General features: G+C 45.5%; 1 protein-coding gene across 2 annotated transcripts in view; it reads right to left on the bottom strand.

The window, feature by feature from the left end:
- LOC140385212 (F-box only protein 43-like) overlaps positions 1–21,828 on the bottom strand; it is a 32,051-nt gene that overhangs the window by 9,257 nt on the left and 966 nt on the right. Inside the window, exon 2 of one of the 2 annotated variants that reach the window (XM_072467114.1) lies at positions 9,897–10,049. The exons of the other annotated variant lie outside the window; for it this stretch is intronic. Within the exon in view, the coding sequence (XP_072323215.1) occupies positions 9,897–9,913 (17 nt within the window). The 5' untranslated portion in view covers positions 9,914–10,049. The remainder of the gene's footprint in view (positions 1–9,896; positions 10,050–21,828) is intronic. 2 annotated transcript variants of the gene reach the window in all.

Below are 21,828 nucleotides of genomic sequence, written 5' to 3'. Positions count from 1 at the left end.
ATGCTGGTGAACGTATACGCCCCGAACTGGGATGACGCGGGATTCATGAAGCGAATACTGGGATGTATCCCGGACCTGGAGGCGGGAAGCTTGGTAATGGGGGGAGGGGGGGATTTTAACACAGTGCTGGACCGGTCCAGATCCAGGACCGGGAGAAGGCCGGCAGCGGCCAAGGTGCTTAAGGGATTTATGGAGCAAATGGGAGGGGTAGATCCGTGGAGATTTGCCAGACCAATGGGGAAAGAGTTTTCCTTCTTCTCCCACGTCCATAAAGTATACTCCCGGATAGACTTTTTTGTCTTGGGAAGGGCACTGATCCCGAAAGTGGCAGGAACGGAGTACTCGGCTATAGCCGTTTCAGATCACGCCCCACATTGGGTGGATCTGGATCTGGATCTAGGAGAGGAAAAGGAACAGCGCCCAGTTTGGAGATTAGACATGGGACTACTGGCGGACTAGGGGGTATGCGGAAGGGTGAGGGGATGCCTCGAAAGATACCTGGAGGTCAATGACGGTGGGGAGATCCAGGTGGGGGTAGTATGGGAAGCGCTGAAGGCGGTGGTTAGAGGAGAGCTGATTTCCATTAGAGCCCACAGGGGGAAACAAGAGGGTAAAGAAAGAGAGCGATTGGTTGGGGAAATTCTGAGGGTGGATAGGCAGTATGCGGAGGCCCCGGAGGAAGGGCTATACAGGGAAAGACGAAGACTACAGACGGAGTTTGACCTGCTGACCACGGGAAAGGCGGAGACGCAGTGGAGGAAGGCACAGGGAATACAATATGAATATGGGGAAAAGGCGAGCCGGCTGCTGGCCCAACAACTTCGAAAGAGGGGGGCGGCGAGAGAGATCGGAGGAGTTAGGGACGAAACGGGAAAGATGGAGCAGAGAGCAGGGAAAGTGAACGAGGTGTTCAAGACATTTTATGAGAGGCTGTACAAGTCCCAACCCCCGGAGGGGAAAGAGAGAATGATACACTTTTTGGACCAGCTGGAGTTCCTGAGGGTGGAGAAGCAGGAGGTGGCAGGTCTTGGGGCGCAGATTGAGGTGGAGGAGGTGATCAAAGGAATTGGGAATATGCAAGCAGGGAAGGCCCCGGGACCAGATGGGTTCCCGGTGGGATTTTATAGGAAGTATATGGACCTGCTGGCCCCGCTTCTGGTGAGAACCTTCAATGAAGCTAAGGAAAGGGGGACACTACCCCCGACAATGTCGGAGGCGACGATATTGTTCATTCTGAAACGAGACAAAGACCCGCTGCAGTGCGGGTCATACAGGCCCATCTCCCTCCTAAACGTAGATGCCAAACTGCTGGCCAAAGTAATGGCGACAAGAATAGAGGAGTGTGTCCCAGGGGTGGTACATGCCGACCAGACAGGGTTTGTTAAAGGGAGACAATTGAACGCCAACATACGAAGGTTGCTGGGGGTGATGATGATGCCCCCACCGGAGGGGGAGGCAGAGATAGTGGTGGCGATGGATGCAGAGAAGGCATTCGATAGAGCGGAGTGGGACTATTTGTGGGAGGTGTTAAAGAGATTTGGGTTCGGTGAGGGGTTCATTAGATGGGTTAGACTCCTGTACGGGGCCCCGGTGGCAAGCGTTGTTACAAATAGGCAAAGATCGGGTTACTTCCGATTACATAGGGGTACAAGACAGGGGTGCCCCCTGTCCCCGTTACGGTTCGCGTTTGCAATTGAGCCATTGGCCATAGCGCTGAGGGACTCGAAGAAGTGGAGGGGGGTGCTTAGAGGGGGGGGGGGGGGGGGAGGAGGAACATCAAGTGTCACTTTATGCAGACGATTTACTGCTATATGTGGCGGACCCAGTGGAGGGGATGCCAGAGGTAATGCAGATACTCAGGGAGTTTGGAGAGTTCTCGGGATATAAATTAAATATGGGAAAGAGCGAACTTTTTGTGATGCACCCCGGGGAACAGGGCAGGGGGTAGATGCTCTGCCGCTGAGGAGAGTGACAGGGAATTTTCGGTACCTGGGGATTCAGGTGGCCAGGAACTGGGGAACCGTACACAAACTTAACCTGACGCGACTGGTAGAGCAGATGGAGGAGGACTTTTAAGAGGTGGGATATGGTGCCCCTGTCATTGGCGGGCAGAGTACAGGCGGTCAAGATGGTGGTCCTCCCGAGGTTTCTTTTCGTGTTTCAGTGCCTCCCCATCCTGATTACTAAGGCATTTTTCAAAAAAATAGATGGGAGCATTACGAGCTTTGTATGGGCGGGAAAGACCCCGAGGGTAAAGAGGGGGTTCCTGCAGCACAGTAGGGACAGAGGGGGATTGGCACTGCCGAGTCTGAGTGACTACTATTGGGCCGCCAATGTGTCGATGGTCCGTAAGTGGATGAGGGAAGAGGAAGGTGCGGCGTGGAAAAGGCTGGAGATGGCGTCCTGTAAGGGAACAAGCCTGAAAGCGCTGGCGACGGCGCCGCTACCGTTCTCCCCGAAAAGGTACACCACAAACCCAGTGGTGGTGGCGACCTTGAAGATCTGGGGGCAGTGGAGACGACACAGGGGAGTGACGGATGCCTCGGTGTGGTCCCCGATAAGGAATAACCACAGGTTCGTCCCGGGGAGGATAGATGGGGGATTTCAATGTTGGCATTTAGGAAGCTGAAGGACCTGTTTGTGGACGGGACGTTTGCGAGTTTGGGAGCACTGGAAGAAAAATATAAGTTGCCACCAGGGAATGCTTTCCGATACATGCAAGTGAAGGCATTTACGAGGCAACAGGTGAGGGAATTTCCGCAGCTCCCGACGCAAGGGATCCAGGATAGAGTGATTTTGGGGGCATGGGTTGGAGAAGGTAAAGTGTCGGAAATATACAAGGAGATGAGAGACGAGGGAGAGACGATGGTAGAGGAGCTGAAGGGAAAATGGGAAGAGGAGCTGGGGGAAGAGATTGAGGAGGGGCTGTGGGCAGATGCCCTAAGCAGGGTAAATTCCTCGTCCTCATGTGCCAGGCTTAGCCTGATTCAATTTAAGGTTCTACACAGGGCGCATATGACAGGAGCAAGACTGAGCAGGTTTTTGGGGTGGAGGATAGGTGTGGGAGGTGCTCGGGAAGCTCGGCGAACCACACCCACATGTTCTGGTCGTGTCCGGCACTACATGAGTTCTGGGAGGGTGTGGCAAGAGTGGTCTCAAAAGGTGGTGGGGGTCCGGGTCAAACCAAGCTGGGGGTTAGCTATATTTGGGGTTGCAGAAGAACCGGGAGTGCAGGAGGCGAAAGAGGCCGACGTGTTGGCCTTTGCGTCCCTAGTAGCCCAGCGAAGGATTCTACTTATGTGGAAAGAAGCGAAGCCCCCGGGCGTGGAGGCCTGGATAAACGACATGGCAGGGTTCATAAGACTGGAGCGAATAAAATATGCGTTAAGAGGATCGGCTCAGGGGTTCACCAGGCGGTGGGAACCGTTTCTTGACTATCTCGCGGAACGATAATGGAAAAACAGAACAGACAGCAGCAGCAACCCAGGGGGCGGGGGGGGGGGGGGGGGGGGGTTATTTCGTGTTTTGTTTTTCTTTCTCTCTTTAGGCTAGTTGTGGATAATTGCTTCTTGTGTAATACTTTCTCATTTGTTGTTAGTTTAATATATTATTTAAATAACGGTTAATGTACATTTTATTATTATTATTAAGTTGTAAAAATGGAAAATCTTTGTTTGAAAAACTTCAATAAAATATATTTTAAAAGAAAAGAGGTATTTTTGGCATTACAAACAGCAACAGTATAAAAACAATGTACAAAGAACAATAAACATAGTTCAATCACCGACTCCCATCCCGCCAAGACCCGCCTAATTGACCTCCTATTCTACGCTTCCCTAACCCCCCCTCCCACCCCCTTGCTGATGATTAATTCTCCGTGAAGAAGTCGATGAATGGTTGCCACCTCCGGGCAAACCCTAACAGTGACCATCTCAAGGCGAACTTAATCTTCTCTAGGCCGAGAAAGCTCGCCATGTCGGTTAGCCAGGTCTCCGACTTCGGGGGCTTTGAGTCCCTCCAAGCTAGCAGTATCCGTCTCCGGGCTACCAGGGAAGCAAAGGCCAGAACATCTGCCTCTTTCTCCTCCTGGATTCCCGGGTCTTCCGACACCCCAAAAATCACCACCTCTGGACTCATTGCCACCCTCGTTTTCAATACTCTGGATATGACGTCCGCAAACCTCTGCCAATATCCCCCAAGTTTTGGACACGCCCAGAACATGTAGACATGGTTCGCTGGTCCTCCCGTACATTTTACACACCTGATCTCCACCCCAAAGAATCTACTCATCCGGGCCACTGTCATGTGGGCCCGGTGGACCACCTTGAATTGGATCAAGCGGAGCCTGACGCATGTTGACCCTACTCAACGCGCCTGCCCATAAGCCATTCTCCATCCCACCACCAAGCTCCTCCTCCCATTTATGCTTCAGCTCCTCGGTCTGCATCTCCTCCGTCCCCATGACTTCTTTTTAGATGTCCAAGACGCTCCCCTCTCCCACCCATCCCCTAGACACTACCCTATCCTGGATCCCCCTTAGTGGTACGAGTGAGAAGGATGACACCTGCCTGCGCAGGAAGTCCCCCACCTGTAAATATCTAAATTTGTTCCCCCTTGCCAACCCAAACTTCTCCTCCAGAGCAAGCTAGGGAAGCTCCCCTCTAAAAACAGGTCCCCCATCCTCTCAATTCGCGCCCTTCGCCATACTCCGAACCCCCCATCCAAGCTCCCCGGGGCAAACCGGTGATTGTCACATATTGGGGAATGAAGTGTTCTTTTTAATTCTGCACGTTTAGCTGCTGGCTTAATATACTTATTCACCCTCCCTACTTGTATTGAAGTTTGAAGTGGCATTTAAGGCAAAATGATGCATCTTACACAAAAAGATCATCCATCTATTTTTGGTGGCAATACCACAAGGGGACATATGGCACATTTTAACCTCAACTAAGTCGGCCATTTGGACATCAACGGTCTAACTTTGAGTTTTTTTAAAATCGAGGAAAGTCCTACAGACCTATGCAACTGATTCGTTGGGACATTTTCACAAATACAAAATCTATATATATTTCAACCCTCTGTTGCACCTTTTAGGGAATTTAAAATTAAACTTAAAACAGAAAAAGATAGGATCACAAAAGGAAATAATATGCTTGACAGTGTAAACAAAAGACAAAGTCACATTTGAAAAACATGTTAGCACCAAACCGATCAATGCAACTACATACTTCAAATCCCAGAAATTGTACTTGCATTAATCAAATTTCTCTTCATTAAGAAAAACTGAAAACTTAATACATAACCTTCACCTGCGTTATATAAAAGGTGTCACACTCAGACTCTACTCAAATAGATTAAGTTAAGATAGCTTAAAAAAAAAAAGCCACGGGGAAGAGAGTAATTTTCAGAGTGTTTGCGAAACATACATAAATGTACGCTACATCATAGCAATTGGTTAACAATATTGCTATTGATCTGTTAACTCTCCTAAAGCCCAACAGCTCAACTGGTAAAATGTATAATAAACCACAAAGATAAAGCTTGGTTTAATTCCCTAGTTAACAAAATCTCAAAAGGCATACATTAGTGAACTTCAGTGTCTGGGAAGGGGACCAGCAAACATAAATATGATAATGAGCTGGGGAATTTGTTACAATAGAAAAATTGCAATACAACAATTACTTTTGTATCCCAATAATAATACACAGCATTCTTCAGCTACCAAATGGCACATCACAACAGTATTTGGGCTCCTTACACAGAAGTATAGGGCAGCTCTCGTTTTCATCCACAACTCCACGCAAAATTTACAAAAGCCAGACTGATTCTGGTTTGTCGGCATCAGCTGTACTATTTGAGCATATCTACTCACGGGTCACGCTTTTATGCCACGGGTCTTCAAGTGACTGAACAGGCCACTCTGGGCCCACATATCTTTGGGTACATGAAGCTGGATGTCCCATGAGGAATTGGGACCTGGAGTGCGGGATTTGCTTCCTTTTCTTCCCTTCTCTGCCTAGTCATTATGTGTTAGGACTCGGAGCATGATGCAGCTTGCAGACAAGTTGTCACTGTTTTGAATGATTGGTAGCAAGTTCATCCTAGTCATTAATGTCAATGTGCTGCAATGGAAGGAGAGCTTCAGAGTGTTTTTGAAGCGGTTTCTTTGTCCTCCCCAGAATGTCATTCAACAGTTGGGAAAACAGGACCTGGCAGGCGGAGGTGGTTGTCAGCAATCTGGACACAGTGCCTGGTCCATCGAAGTTGATTTTGCCCAAATATTTGTGGAGATGGCTTCAAAGGGGACAAGTGTTTGTTCAGTGGTTGCCTCATTGAATCCAGAGGATGCGGCAGAGGCATTACTGCTCAATTTTCTCCAGCACTCGCATGTTGTGATACACAGCCCAGGCTTCACTGCAGTACAAAAGTGTGGTGATGACATCGATACTGTTCCCTAGGATTTTTGCTGACTTGGAGGCCTTTGTTGACAAACATTTGCTGTCATATTTCGTTGAAGGCTCTACAGGCAGTTGATCCAGTGTTGGATTTTCTTTAGAGAGGTGGCTGCCAAGGTATGGGAACTGCTCAACGTTATCCAGAATCTCCTTCCACCGCACATGAGGGGATTGAATATTTGACTGCTCAGATGGGGTTGATATATCAAGAGAGTGACTTGCAAATCCGATGCAGAGTGGGCAACGACACTACAGCCTTTCACAAATAGGAGATCATGTATACCTATGGTGGTTTTTGGCATGGAGGTGACAAAGGTGGAAGAGTTGCGATCTAGACAGAATGTAGTAATGAATACCAGAGGGCAGTTGATCATTGATGATGTGAATGGGGGGCTATTATACAGCCTTGTCTGACCCCAGTTGAGATTTTAGAACATAGAATTTACAGTGCAGGAGGAGGTCATTCGGCCCTTCGAGTCTGCACCGGCCCTTTTGGAAAGAGCGTCCCACTTAAGCCCCAAACCTCCACCCTGTACCCGTAACCCCACCTAATCTTTCTGAACACAAAGGGCAATTTAGCGTGGCCAATCCACCTAACCGGCACATCTTTGGACTGTGGGAAGAGACCGGAGCACCCGGAGGAAACCCACGGAGACACAGGGAGAACGGCAGACTCCGTGCAGGCAGTGACCCAAGCCGGGAATCGAACCTGGGACCTTGGCGTTGTGAAGCAACCGTGCTAACCACTGTGCTACCCTGCTGCCCTTTGATAGTGTTGGTTTCAGATTTCCAACTTAAGACATTTTTGGACATCCAAATCTTATGAACACAATCCACAGGCTTTGCTATTTACAGAGTCGAATACTTTGATTGGGTTATTGAACACAATGAAGTTACTAGTGTAATCTTTTACCTCAGTTACCTTGTTACCACCAGCACCTGGGACTTGCCGGAAAGTAGTGAGGGTGGGGCGGCAGTGTTGGTGGTAGAATTACTAAGAGGGAAATGTGGGTTAGCAGCATGAAACTTAGTCATCAAGGCAATAGCAGGTCCAAGGATGTAATACATTCCACCACATGCTACTGCCTTGATGCAAGAGTAATGGGGTGAGGATTGGAGATTTGGGCACTATTCAGGCCCCATGTAGATTTAATATCATATGACTGAGGAACGTGCTTTATAGGTGAGGATTTTTAAAAAAAAATTATTTCACATGATGTTGCTGCTGGCTATTGCCAACTTCCCTAGGGGTGATGGTTGAGTCACCTTCTTGAACCACTCTTACATATAAGTTAGGAAGAGCCCTCAGTGCAACACCTCAAAGTTTGGAGTCACTTTTTTTGGTTTTAAGTATTGATTATTTTTCCTTGGGTTCAATGTCACTAGTCACTTCTGTAGGTAGACGCAATGGCTCGTAACGTCTGCAGAGTGGCAATCTCTGGTGGATTGCAATTCTCGCCAGAATTACCTGTGCTGGAATTCAGAAGCCCCTGTCACGCAGGCAGGGTGAGTCAGGGGCAGCAAAGCTCGCTCCCAGCAGCATCATCGTGGAGTAACTGGGGCAGAGAGAGGTAAGTCACTCCCTTAAAAGGGGAGGTTTAAAGGGACAACCTGCAGAGGGCATCTAAATTTTAAAGTTTAGGGATTGGAGGAGGGGGAAAGAGAAAGAGTCGGACCTAGTGGCATGGGGGGTTTGTGTTTGTGCGGAATGTTCCGTTGGAGGCTGGGTGTTTAAATATTTACTCTGGAGTTAGTTATTTTACTTTGGACTCTTTCAGAGTAACTATCAGGGTAAAACTGGCAGAATCATCCAAATGTACCAATTTAAATGACTTCTTGGATGGTTCCCATCCCAACGCAATTGTCCAGAGGAAGTTAGCACTTCCTCACATTGGAGCATGAGAGAGAGAATCCCAGGGCATCATAAGGGTGCCCTCTAAATGTAACGCTGGGGAACCCAGACGTTATGTGCCAATATCTCTGGAGTTCTGTATACCTTTGTAAGCTCAATATCTAGGGGTATATAATAGTGCAAGTGCTGAGAATCATAAGTAAATCTTCAATCCGTTCACCAAGGGGTACAAGGAATGCATCATTTTTTTTTAAGTCGGAGCTACCAACATTTAAGGAGCAAAGTTGAGAAGCACCCTGCCCAAAGCCCCCCCCCCCCCCCAAAAAAAAAAAAACACATGATTTTGTTACGCACGGGATATGAAACAAAGGCAGGCAAATGTTGAGATATTGATCATCCACATTTAATTGAGTAGCAGTACACGTCAAAGGGGCTGAATGGCCTGCTCCTATTCTGATACACAAGATTGTTCACTTACTTTTTGCACTAGGAACCACGCTGCAGTTTTAAACTGGCTTAGCTTTTCTATTGGCCAAAATTGTGTTACTAGAAGAGTTAATCTTAAAAGAAAAATTGTCTGCCGTGGGCAGTCTGCAGTCCACTTGGAAACAGCCACTCCAATAGCAGTCAGATCAGAGAAATCTTTTGAAGATATAGCATTTGTTTTAAAATAATTAGATGCCCAGCCAGTGTTCAATATAGAGTTCGGGTGGACAAAAATCAGAGTGTTAGCCATCAGTTTATTGTAGCACGGGCACAATTGTGTGTGTCAGAAGTGTCATACAAACTGTTCAACATTCAAGTGATGCAAAACCACTTGAAATTAAAAATGAATCAAGGAAACTGCTTCTTTCATCAAGCCAACATGCATGTCCTAAATTTAATATGCTTTGATAAATTGTATATTACTTTGTATAGAACTGTATTTGTCAGTTTTCATGTCAGATATTGTTCCGTAAAATTTCTCCTCCTCAGCACCATCCTTTATAGCTTACTGTTGTATACAGTGCACTTCCCCCACTGAGTTAAAGGATCAAGATATCAGCAGTTCTACATTCAGTTAAGGATTCTTCATAGGGGCTGGTTTAGCACACTGGGCTAAACAGCTGCCTTGTACTGCAGAACAAGGCAGCAGCGCGGGTTGAATTCCCGTACCGGCCTCCCCGAACAGATGCCGGAACGTGGCGACTAGGGGCTTTTCACAGTAACTTCACTGAAGCCTACTTGTGAATAAGCGATTATTATTATTATGTGTGCTTGCAAAACAGAAGTTGCAGTCTTATCAGTAATACTTGCCTCCCTCCCCATCACTATATATTGCTTATAAGTATATACTCAACGGGCCAAACATTTACCAGCCGGCAGCCAAACACGATGGTTGAAACTTCTCACCCAGGGCGAAACAACAGTAGCAATCAGGAGAGATCAGTTAACAGCACAGGTACGGATTAAAAACCGTATATCCTCGACTGCAACGGATACTGGCCTCTACAACAGTACCTCAGCTCTCTACTATAAAACAAAATAAATGCTTCAGAGTGGGAATGAGCTTTAGTATACCCAACATATAAAAAGGAGGAAAAACATACACGATTCTTTCAGCCATTCCTTGAAGAGGTTTAAGCGCTCCTGACAGACGTCTGGTGAAAAGGGATCATGCACAGAATACTGTCCCATACCAGCATTTCTCCCCATTGGAATGCAAACCCCTTTATTCTGGACAGGGTGACACCCAGCTACTCCTAGAAAGACAAGTAAAAAGATTTAAATACTGCGACAGACTCCAATAAAAGATCAAAATGTGAATTGAATTTTGAAACAACTTTCCGATTCTATTTAAAACAGAGTCACCTTCCAGAATCACAGTCGCTCCATTTATTCAATTCCGAGGTTATTAACGCTGTATTGTAGACAGACAGACAGGCAGACACACACACACACACACACACAGTTGGTTATGAAGAACGCTGTGGATTAAGTTGGTTTCACCGGGCGAGGAAGATCTGCCGCAAGAGATGCATTTGCTATAGCAACGTGCCCAGAGCGCGCCCTGCCCTCCAATCCCTTACTTAACCCATCGTCTTGGGAACCAGATGCTACCTTCCACGCGAAGCCGCTTTGCAGGTTCCCTCGTTTGGATTTGAATTTTGCGCCACTGCGATCCAACCCGGCCGTTTGCAGATGCCCGCTAAACCGGTTTAAATGACCGCCAAAAAAAGAAAAGCCCATCCACACACAGCGGCTCCTCCGGGACATACCCGCGCCGAGAGAATAAACCAAAACACTACTCTGCACAATTAGCATTTATTTAGTGGCGATCAATCTCGTTGCTGTCAGTCTCTCCCTCAGACCTCACATAGGCTACATTTAAAGAGACCTGGCTTTAGACCTGGAGGAGAATTTTGATACCGACAGACTTCATAAAAGACTGAAATGATGTAACAAAAATCGTTTAATCCTCGAAATGTAACCTTGATACGTGCATACAACATTGTTACACTGTTATCCAAATAATGTCACCCAGGTTCTTCACCAAAATGATCGGTCTTTCCAGGTATATTGTTAAGAAAAGGCTGTTTTTTGAACTGCCCTGTTTTGATCTGCTGGGGTGTGTTATCTTGTAGCACATTCGGTGTATTCCGGTGCCCAGGATTGTCGAAGTCAACAATTTCGGGCTGGTGGGCAGCGCACCCGAAAACACAGCACAACTGCAGGACTGGGTGCTCCCAATTTAAAATGCAGGTGCAAATATGAATTGTTCTGGCTTTCTGCAAATCGCTGAAGGGCCGAGAGGGGTCTGTATTTCGCCGAGCTCCACATCGTCAAATTCACCGCTCCGCCCCATTAATAAACTGCTGGGAGGGGACTGAGGTTACTCGAGAGGCTCCTAAGGGAAAGTTCTTCACACAAGCCCCCATCTGTAGGATGGCAACCCTGCCTATTAATCATACTCTCAAATCCTTTCTCCGTCAGAAATACAAGCTAGTTGTCTGCAGCCCATTTGTACCACTCACTGTTTGTATTTTTCAATGAGATTACCTCTTATTCCTCTAAACTCAAAGGGCAAACTGTAGAGCAGTGTTTTTCAGACTTTTTTTCCCTGCCCACTTTTGCCAACCATCTTAGTAGCAGTAGTTAGTACTGTTGCTTCGCAGTACCAGGGTGCCAGGTTTGATTCCTGCTTGGGTCACTGTCTGTGGAGTCTGCAGGTTCTGCCCGTGTCTGCGTGAGTTTCCTCCAGGTGCGCAGGTTTTCTCTCAAGTCCTGAAAGACATGCTTAAGTGAATTGGACATTCTGAATTCTTCCTCGGTGTACCCGAACAGGCACCGGAATGCGGCGACTAGGGGATTTTCACAGTAACTTAATGTAAGCCTACTTGTGACACTAATAAAGATTACTATTCCGGACCCATGCCGGCCAACTTCATGACCCATGCCATGCTCATTAACTTTTAGAGCAAGAGGGGAGCTTGCTCGGCCCTCACAAACTCACTCCAATCAGGATCACTCGAGTAGAGGGAATGCACACAGCAGGCGCAGAATTTAGCCAGTCTCTTTGTGCCATCTTCACCTTTGCGAGAAAGGAAAATCCAACCTCGCACATGTAGGTCGTCATGAAGGACAATAGCAGCAAAATGCTTGTTTTACTCTGCATTGGATACTCCTGAGAGATGCTACTCCAGAATGCGGACAGCCTCATAGACTATTGGCATGTATATAATGTGATGTTAGAGGTCAGATACAGCAGCTTAGTCTTTTCATTTTGAGCCAGCTGCAAATTAATAAGGAATCTGGGGTCTCAACCTCAAAAGGAATTTTTCACCCGCCACTTCTCTCATTCGCCAGTGCTTCCCTGCATATAACACCCATGGGCTTTGCATTCTTATTTGCATTGGCACAATTAACCAAAGCATACCTCAAGAAATCATCAATATACTGCTATGTTCCTGATTGAAGTTTCTTCTTTCTAGGCTGTTCACCAGAGACCCTGGAGGTTGTACAAGAGCTAACACTAGCAATGCTCTATTCTGCTGTGGACTCTGCTGAGCAGCACCCTCCAGCAGATTCAGATGAGAGATCCTGGCCAGCAGGTACGCTACCCATTTGGGTCTCTGACCATATCTTCCTTGTAACCATCTTCACAGTCCTCTTGCCTTGCATCCTGACAAAACTCCCAACGGGTTTGCCGAAAGTGATTCCCCCTCATTAATCCACGTAGATGTGTTCAGTTATAATAGATTCCAGCATTTTCCCTACCATTTATTTCAGATTACCAGGTCTATTGCTCGCTGTTTTCTCTCTCCCTCTCTTTTCTTAAATGGTGAGGTCACATCATCCAATCTGCAGGAGCCATTCCAAAATCTAAAGAACATTGGAAGATGAATCTTAATGGATCTACCACCTCGAAAACCTTTTTCACACTCTGGGGTATAGATCTTCAGGTGAACATTGATGGATCTACTATCTCTAAACCCTTTTTCAACACTCTGGGATATAGATCTTCAGGTCGAGGGGATTTTTCAACCTTCAATGTTTTTTGCAAGTACTATTTTTTAAAAATCTTCCTCTGTGAAGACAGACAAAAGTATTTATTTAGTTTCTCTACCATTTTGTTATTCCCCATTATAAATTCTCCTGACTGCCTGTAGTGGGCTCACAGTTGCCTTTGCTAATTGTGACAACTTGACCACAAAAGGTAGTCCAAATGCATAAATTTAATGTTTAATATATAAAAATAAAATTTAAAATACAGTACGGATGAAAACAAGAGCAACTAGCTCATTGAAATAACTAACAATAAAATTAGAACTAACGGCAGGTAAATACGAATATACACAGGTAACAACTAGTGATGTTCCAGTACTTACTAATGACATCAGCAATGGATTTAAAGAAGATGCATAATAATAACACTTTCTAACACCCCCCCCCCCCCCCATATATTTTAATCTCCATTAAAGACAGAAATACAATGAAGCTAATGCCTAACTAATGTTTCAATTATACTTCAGTCTTTCAGGAGCTTTGCAATTATGCAGTGATCTTCACAGTATCACTGGTGAGCCCAGCCTGGGCTGCAGGCGGGTGCGGATGTCTTAGCCTTCGCATCGCTGATTGCCCGAGGTGGGTCCTGTTGGGATAGAGGTCAGCTTCTCCGCCCTGTGCCTCAGCGTGGCAAGGGGACTTGCTGGAATTTTTGATGTTCGAGAAGGTGAAGTTTGAGTTGAGGAGGAGGATGGAAGGGTTCTACAATTCATGGGCATTGTTTTTCCTGCACTTTCAAAAATTGGATACCATCGGGCAGGGTTGAGTGTATTGTTTATTGTCAACCATGTATGGGATGACCATGGAATCTCTTTTGGGCTCTCTTATTTTGTATTTGGGTGTAGGGAGGAGATTTGGGTTTGTATGTTGAAAGAGATGCTAGTTGGGGGATTGTTATTATAGTTTGGTGTATATTTTATGAAAAAATGGAAAATGAGGATAATAAAAAAATATATTTTCTGAAAATCACTGGTGAGTGAACTCTGGTGATGCTCAACTTAGTTCAACTGAACTTGCGGGTACAGGAGTAGGTTGAGTATCTGTGCAAGAATGTCCCGCTCCTGACGTAGAGCCCACTGGAAATCCTAGGAAAACAAGAACCATTTCTTGTTGAATTTCCACAGCCACATTTCCTTCTATTTTGTTAACTGGAATGTTTGCTGTCTCAGAGTTATGGCGTATATGAATATGATCTTGGTGCCTGCAAATAACTGTTCAATTTCACTACCAAAGATACTGGACCACTTACGGTGAAGAACAACTCCAGGTATCCAGTGCTGTTACTGCCAAGATTACTAATATAAACACAATCATTTGGGTTAAAATGTCTCTTCTTAGCACGATCATGTCAAACCTTCTGCTTTTCTTGACTCCTTCCCACTTTTGCTTTGACATGTGGATGTAGCAGATCCAGTTGAGACTTTGGTTTTCTACCAGTCAATGATTCAGCTGGTGAGAGCCCTGTCATTGTTTGTGGTGTGACACAATATTGAAATAAGAACCTTGAGAACTTGGTCCTTCTCAATCCATCCCTCAATGTCTGAACACCTCGCTCAACCCAACCATTTGAAGATAGATGCAGGCAATGCACATGGCATATTCATTCCATAAACTCTTGGAACAATTCTTAATATTTTGTTTTTATAGACATATGGCCGCCTCTACAGTCCGTTTTTATGTTTCTCACTAGTTTACTCTCATTCTATGTTTACTCTCATTCTATTTTCCCTTTATCAGTTTCTTGGTCCTCCTTTGCTGAATTCTTCAAAAGCTCCCAATCCTCAGGCTTACTACATTTTTTTGCAAACTTATAAGCCTCTTCCTTCAAACTAAAACGATCTTCAACTTCACTCGTTAACAGTTGGATCACTCATCAGGTTGTGTGTCTCAAAGAAAGGTTTTTTTGTGTAAACAATGTATTAATTCTTTAAATGCTAGCATTGCCTGTCTACCATCATACCATTTAATGTAGTTTCCTAATATATCACAGCCAATTTGCCCCTCATTGTTTCTGATTGAACTACATCACTTAAAAACTCAATTCCAGCAAATTATGGTTACTCTTCCCTAGAGCAGGGCTTTTCAAAATGCAGGTCGCAGCCCGCGGGTGTTCGGCTAGTCGCGGAGCGATCAGCTGCACCGCTCCCGAAGTGGTCCCGATCATGGGGGAAGCACCAAGCACCCACTGCCGCCTTTTAAATGAAAAGAATGAGGCTGTGTGCAGTCTTCCAGCGAGAAGCGGCAGCAGTGAGTAGGTCACGCGCCTTGCTAGTACACTTGATGTCAAGCGCCCTGTCTGTACGTGCTTTTAGCACCAAATCACGGAGGAGAGCTTCTTCCATTTTCTAGCTGCTGGCAGGAGGACTGTGAAGATGGATTGTTTTCTAAGTAAAAGATGGCCAGAGACACAATAGGCAGTGTACCTACTGGACAGATTCTCACAACTAAATCTAAATTCTTGTATAAACTCAACTCATCCAAAGCTTTCAACCAGCCAGCAGCCTCTTACTTTACCAAGTCCCACTTCACCCATCATTTCTTTCCCCACTAGGTTTGTTCAACAGATTTCAATAATGATCTTTGTTCGTGTCACAAGTAGGATTACATTAACACTGCAATGAAGTTACTGCGAAAATATCCTAGTCACCACTATGGCGCCTGCTCGGGTACACCGAGGAAGAATTCAGAATGTCCAATTCACCTAACAAGCACGTCTTTCGGGACTTGTGGGAGGAAACCAGAGCCCCAGAGGAAACCCACGCAGACACGGGGAGAACGTGCAGACTCCGCAGACAGTGACCCAAGCCGGATGCTAGAATCTGGAACCAAAGAGAAAATGCTGGAAAATCTCAGCAATAAATAGGTCAATAGCTTCACTGCTCCCACCAGATCAATCACCCCCAGTCTCAGTTCCGAGCTAAAATACATTCTCACTTCCATTTTTAAAAACATTGCGACAAATTATTACTGTTCATACACAAACCATAACTTTGTAAGACTTGGAACTAAATCATAGGAATAAGCCATCCAGCCCTTCGAGCCTGCATCACAATGAAATTCCTCCTCCAATGACTCAGCAAATCTACTCTTTCAATTATTCTTTCACTTTCCATATGCCTCGGCGGGGAGAGGAGTTTTATACAATTGCCAGCTGCATCCCCCATCATGTAATCCTTTTCATCTCTCCTCTAAAGTTTTTATTCTTTTTGTTAGGTCTGGTTTTATCGTTTGCTTCACTTTTAAATTTGTTTCATTTAATTATGCTGAAACTATCACTTTAAAGGAATAAAAAAAAAATCCTAAACATCTCATACATGGTCATGTGCTTGGCAACTTTTCTGCAATTAATTTTGGCCACATTCCTCAACATTAAATTCACCGTTGCCAAATTTTGGTCCAGCCTTCTGACCTTTCACTCATCCGCCTACATGAAAGCCAATCATGCTGCAGTCACCAACGTTTCAATTATTTGTCCCATTCGATTTCCCAGAATTAAAATCAAACTCAAACAATCTAAAAACAAAAATGTTGGAAATAGCCAGTAGGTCTGGCAGCATCTGTGGACAGAAAAACAAAGTTAATGCTTCAGGTCTATTCAGGGTGCCACATAAAAGGTGTTGCACAAGATAATGGTTCATGGGGTCGGAGGGATAATATAATAAATTTCTCTCATACAGATGCTGCCAGACCCGTTGAAATTTTGCAGCATTTTCTCTTTTGGTTTCAGATTCCAACATCCACAGTAATTTGGGTTGCTCAGGTTGTTACTATTGAGATGCCATAAGGATCAATGCTGGGGCCTCAATTATTTATAATCTGTAGTCATGACTAGGACTGGGACTGATGTCGTAGGGCAAGCATTTGCTAGTGTGGTTGAGGAGGGTTTAAACTAAAATGACTTGGGGGGGGGGGGGGGGGGGGGGGGGGGAGGAGAACTTTAAGCAGGATGACAAGGGAAAGAGAAACAAGGACAGCAATAAAAGAACAGTAAATATGCAAAAACGGTAGACAGGGTAATCAAGAGTTAAGTAGAGCCACAGTAATAAGAAAAGTTATTAAAAATGGCAAAAAGGAATGAATGAAAATCGCTTGTCACAAGTAGGCTTCAAATGAAGTTACTGTGAAACGCCCCTAGTCGCCACATTCCGGCGGCGCCTGTTCGGGGAGGCTGGTACGGGAAGGTACGCTGGCCTGCCTTGGTCTGCTTTAAAAGCCAGCTATTTAGCCCAGTGTGCTAAACCAGCCCCTTTATATGAAGGCTTTATATCTTAATAAACAAAGCATTCGGAATAATAACTGATGGCGCAAATTGAGGTAAATAGATATGATCTCATTGCCATTACAGAGACATGGTTACAAAGAGATCAAAACTGGGAACTTATTATTCAGGGATATTTGAAACTTCGGATGGACATGAGGGAAGGAAAAGGTAGTGGGGTAACACTGCTAGCAAATAATAGCAGCATGTAAAAAGAATAGAGCAATAATTATAGGTGAATTCAGTCTTCACGTTGATTGGTTAATCAAGTTGGAAAGGGTAGCTACGACAACAAATTCATAGAGTACATTAAGGATAGTTTCCAAGAGCAATATATCATGGGAGCCAACCAGGGAACAGGCTACCTAGGATCTGGTACTAGTTAATGAGGCAGGTTTAATACAGAGTCATAGAGGTCTACAGCACAGAAAAGGCCCTTCGGCCCATCACATCTGAGTCAGCCAAAAACAACTACATAACTATTCTAATTCCAATTTCCAGCACTTGGCCTATAGCTTGTATGCTTTGGCATTGCAAGTGCTCATCTAAATACTTCACCACCCTTTCAGGCAGTGAGTTCCAGACTCCCACCACCCTCCGGGTGAAAATGTTTTTCCCTCATATACCCTCGACCTCCTGCTACTTATCTTAAATCTTTGCCCACTGGTCATGCCCCCCTCCCAGTCTTCTCTGCTCCAAGGAAAACAACCCCAATCTATTAAATCTCTCTTCTGAGCCAAAACTCTCCAGCCCAGGCAACATCCTGGCAAATCTCCTCTATGCCCTTTCAAGTGCTATCACATCCCTCCTATAATGTGGATTCCAGAACTGCACACATACAATGCAATAGCTGTGGGCTAAAGATCCCCTAGGAAGTAGTAATCATAACATGACAGAATTTTCAGTTTGAGTGAGAGAAGTTTGGGTCAGAAACAACAGTGTTTAACTTAAAGGAAATTACAATGAAATAAGGATAGAGTTAGCTAAAGAAGACTGGAAAGACAGTAAATAAGCAGTGGTAGATATTCACAGAGGTAATTTATGACTCAGCAAAAATATATCCCAGTAAGGAGGAAAGATTCTAAGAGTGGGATAAACCAACCATGGCTAACCAAGGAAGTTGAGAGTATTAAGTTGAAAGAAAAAGCATATAAGGAGGCAAAAGTCAATGATAACCCCAAAGACTGGGATAAATTCAGAATCCAGCAAAGAGGACTAAAAAAGGTAATAAAGAGAAAATAAATGAGGGAAAACTCACGCGGCATATATAAAAACAGACAAGAGTTTCTTTAAATTTATAAAAAGGAAGAGAGAGGTCAAAGTGAACATAGGCCCCTTAGAAAATGAATCTGGGAAGATAGTTATTGGGAACAAGGAAATGGCAAAGGAGTTAGAGATATTTTGCATCAGTCTTTACAGTGGAAGATAATTCAAACATCAGAATCCCGACAGTGGAGCAGAAGGCCTTTTGGCCCATCAGGTCTGCAACGACCCTTTGAAGGACCACCCACCTAGGCCCAATCCCCCACCCTATTCCTGCAACATCTTCGGACCGTGGAAGGAAACCCACGCAGACACAGGGAGAATGTGCAAACTGCACACAGACAGTCACCCGGGATCGGAATCGAACCCGGGTCCCTGGTGCTGTGATGCAGCACTGCTAACCACTGTGCCCCATGTGTTTGATCCAGTCGGGTAAAGTCCCTGGCCTTGATGGCTTCCCCATTGAATTTTAAGAGGTTTATGGAGCAAGTGATCAGTCCAATTCTATATGTTTAATGATCTCCTCTAATTCTATACGTTTAATGATTTCTTGTCCCGGGGTTCGTTATCTACCGCAGGCATCTTATTTCCCTGATCCTGTAGAAGGGCAAGGGCCCTACAGAATGTGGGTCATATTGACCCATGACACTTTTGAATGTGGACGCTAGGTTACTCGCTAAAGTGCTGGCACTGCAGTTGAGTCCTGCCTCCCAGAGATGATCTCGGAGGAACAGACAGGCTTTGTCAAGAGTCAGCAGTGGTCAGGCAATATACATCGGCTTTTAAATATCGTCTTTTCGGACCGGAGGCAATTGTTTCCCTGGTCACGGAGTAGGCATATGAGAGGGTAGGGTAAGGAGGAGTGGAGATACGAGATTGTTGGGAGGTTTGGATTTGGGCAAAAGTTTATATCCTTTTTTTTTAATAAAACCTGTACCCGTACAGTTTAGAGCCCCCACTGCTAGTGTTCACACAAATGCAGGGAAGTTGGGCTATTTTCTGCTGAATAGGGGCATGAGGTAGGGTTGTCCGTTTTGGACCATTCTCTGGGTACAAGTTGAATTTGGTTAAGACAAATGCTTTCTGGTTAACCCCCCGGGGAGGAGAGCCCATCTGGGGATGTTACCACCTTGCCAGATCCAGCTTTTGTTATCTGGGTGTCCAGGTGGCCCACAATTAGACCTTGCTTCATAAATTACATTATACTAGTCTGGTTAATGGAGTCAAATCGGACTTACAGAAGTGGGTTAACCCCCCCCGTCCATGGCAGGGGAATGTACTCCTGAGATTTTTTGTTCTGCGTCTGCCCACTTTTCTCCCACATCCTTCTTTATCAGAATTAACAAATTAGTATCCTCTTTCATTTGAACAGGCAAGACCCAAGGATTCGTAGAGAGATAGACAGTCAGGAGGTTTAGCTTTACCCAATTTATTACTGGGCAGCTAATATTGAGAAAGTACTGGGGTAGTGTAGTGATCAGTGTTCCATAAGGGGCAAATGGAGGAGAGTTCTGTAAGGGTCCAGCCTCGGTGCTTTAGTAACTGCACCGTTGCCATTTTCTCTGGCAAAATTTTTTTCGAACTCAGTGGTGGTGTCCGGAAGCACTTCAGAAACCATTTTAAATTTGGCTCGGTGTCTTTGCTGGCCCCTGTCTGCAGTAATCTTCTCTTTTTGCCAGCGGGTTTAGATTAGACTTTTATGTCATGGAAGGGTTTGGAGAGATTTGGGGACTTGTTCGGGGAGGAAAGGATTGCCAGCTTTAGGAAAAATCTCAACTCCCTGGTTCCAATCCGTTTAGATATCTTCAGATTTGCTATATTTAACATAATGCATTTCCCCCAGCACCACCTTCCTCCCTGAACAGAATCTTCTTTGGCCGGGTCTGGTGGGGGGAGCATCTTGGGTATTTGCAGCCAGATCCTGTAAGCGAGTCTGCTCCGTTGGATGAGGTAAAGGTGAAAAGGGATGTTGAATTGGGTCTTATTCTGGATTATGAGGTGTGGAGGGATGCTCTTCGCAGGATTAACTCCACATCCTCTTGCTCTCTGCTTAGTCTCATCCAATTCAAGGTGGTTCACAGGGCTCAATTGACGAGTGCAAGGATGAGCGTTTTTTTTCTCTGGAGTAAACGACAAGTGTGAGCGTTGCTCTCAGAGGGCCGGCTAACCATGTGCATACGATCTGGTCTTGCCCCAAGTTGGTGAAATTTCTTTAGGCCATATCAAAGATTCTTAATGTTGATCGGAGGCCATGTCTATCGGTGTTTTTTTTCCAGGGTATCAGACACTCGCCAGTGCTGCGGAGGGGGGTAAAGATGGATGTCCTCGCCTTTGCGTCATTAATAGTCCGGAGATGAGTTCTGCTTGGGTTGAGATCTTTTACTCTGCCCATTGTCTCGGCTTGGTTGGGTGACCTCATACTATTCTTGCATTTGGAGGTCAAGTACACCATTGGGGGTCGGCAGAAGGACTCTGTCAGTTGTCAAAGGGTTTGGTTTAATTTGGGGGGGGGGGGGTTAAGCTAGAGTGGCTGCTTGATTTTTTGTATTTTACTTGTAACTGTTTCAATGTTGATAATGAAAAATCTATAATACAAATATATTTATTTTTTAAAAAGGTCATCTGTGGGCTGCACAATGATTAGCACTGCTGCCTCACAGTTCCAGGGACCCGGGTTTAATTCCGGCCTCGGGTGACGGTGTACAGCTTGCACTTTTCACCCAGTGTCTGCGTGGGTTCCTCCCACGGTCCAAGACGTGCAGGCTAGGTATTTGGCCATGCGAAATTGCCCTTAGCGTCCAAAAGGTTAGGTGCAGTTACTGGGTTACAGGGATAGGGTGTAGGCATGTGCTGAAGTCGTGTGCTCTTTCTAAGGGCTGGCGCAGTCTCAATGGGCCGAATGGCATTCTTCTACATTGTAAATTCTATGGCATTCATAAAATCCCTATAGTGCAGGAAGCTGTCATTTGGTCCATCAAGTCTGCACCTACCCTTGGAAAGAGCACCCTACTTAAATCCACCCTATTCCCATAACCTGACCTAACTCTTAAGGGGCAATTTAGCTTGGCGAATCCACCTAACCTGCACATCTTTGGACTGTGGGAGGAAATCAAGGTCCCTGGAGCTGTGAAGCAGCAGTGCTAACCACTGTGCCACCCAATTCAACATTGTTGAATGGCGGTGCAAGCTTGAGGAATCCTACTTTTGTTCTCTTGCCTTGGTTCACATAATAGTGTTGAATTACACCCGCCAGCTACTTGCCTGCCCACGTCTCCCAGCAGACTTTCACAATCCCAGTCCCACATGAAACAGGAAGGCAGAAAATAAACCACAATCAGATCCACCATGATCTTATCGAACAGCAGAGCAAGCCTAAAGGGCTGAATTGCCTACTGCTGCTCCCAAGTTCCTATCTGCTGATGTGGCACTGTCAAATGTTGCTGGATGTCCTCACG

Source organism: Scyliorhinus torazame, chromosome 11 (assembly GCF_047496885.1).
Source record: "Scyliorhinus torazame isolate Kashiwa2021f chromosome 11, sScyTor2.1, whole genome shotgun sequence".
Classification (NCBI taxonomy): Eukaryota; Metazoa; Chordata; class Chondrichthyes; order Carcharhiniformes; family Scyliorhinidae; genus Scyliorhinus; species Scyliorhinus torazame.
The sequence above is the reverse complement of the archived record's forward strand: the minus strand, read 5'-3'. Positions and strand labels throughout refer to the sequence as shown.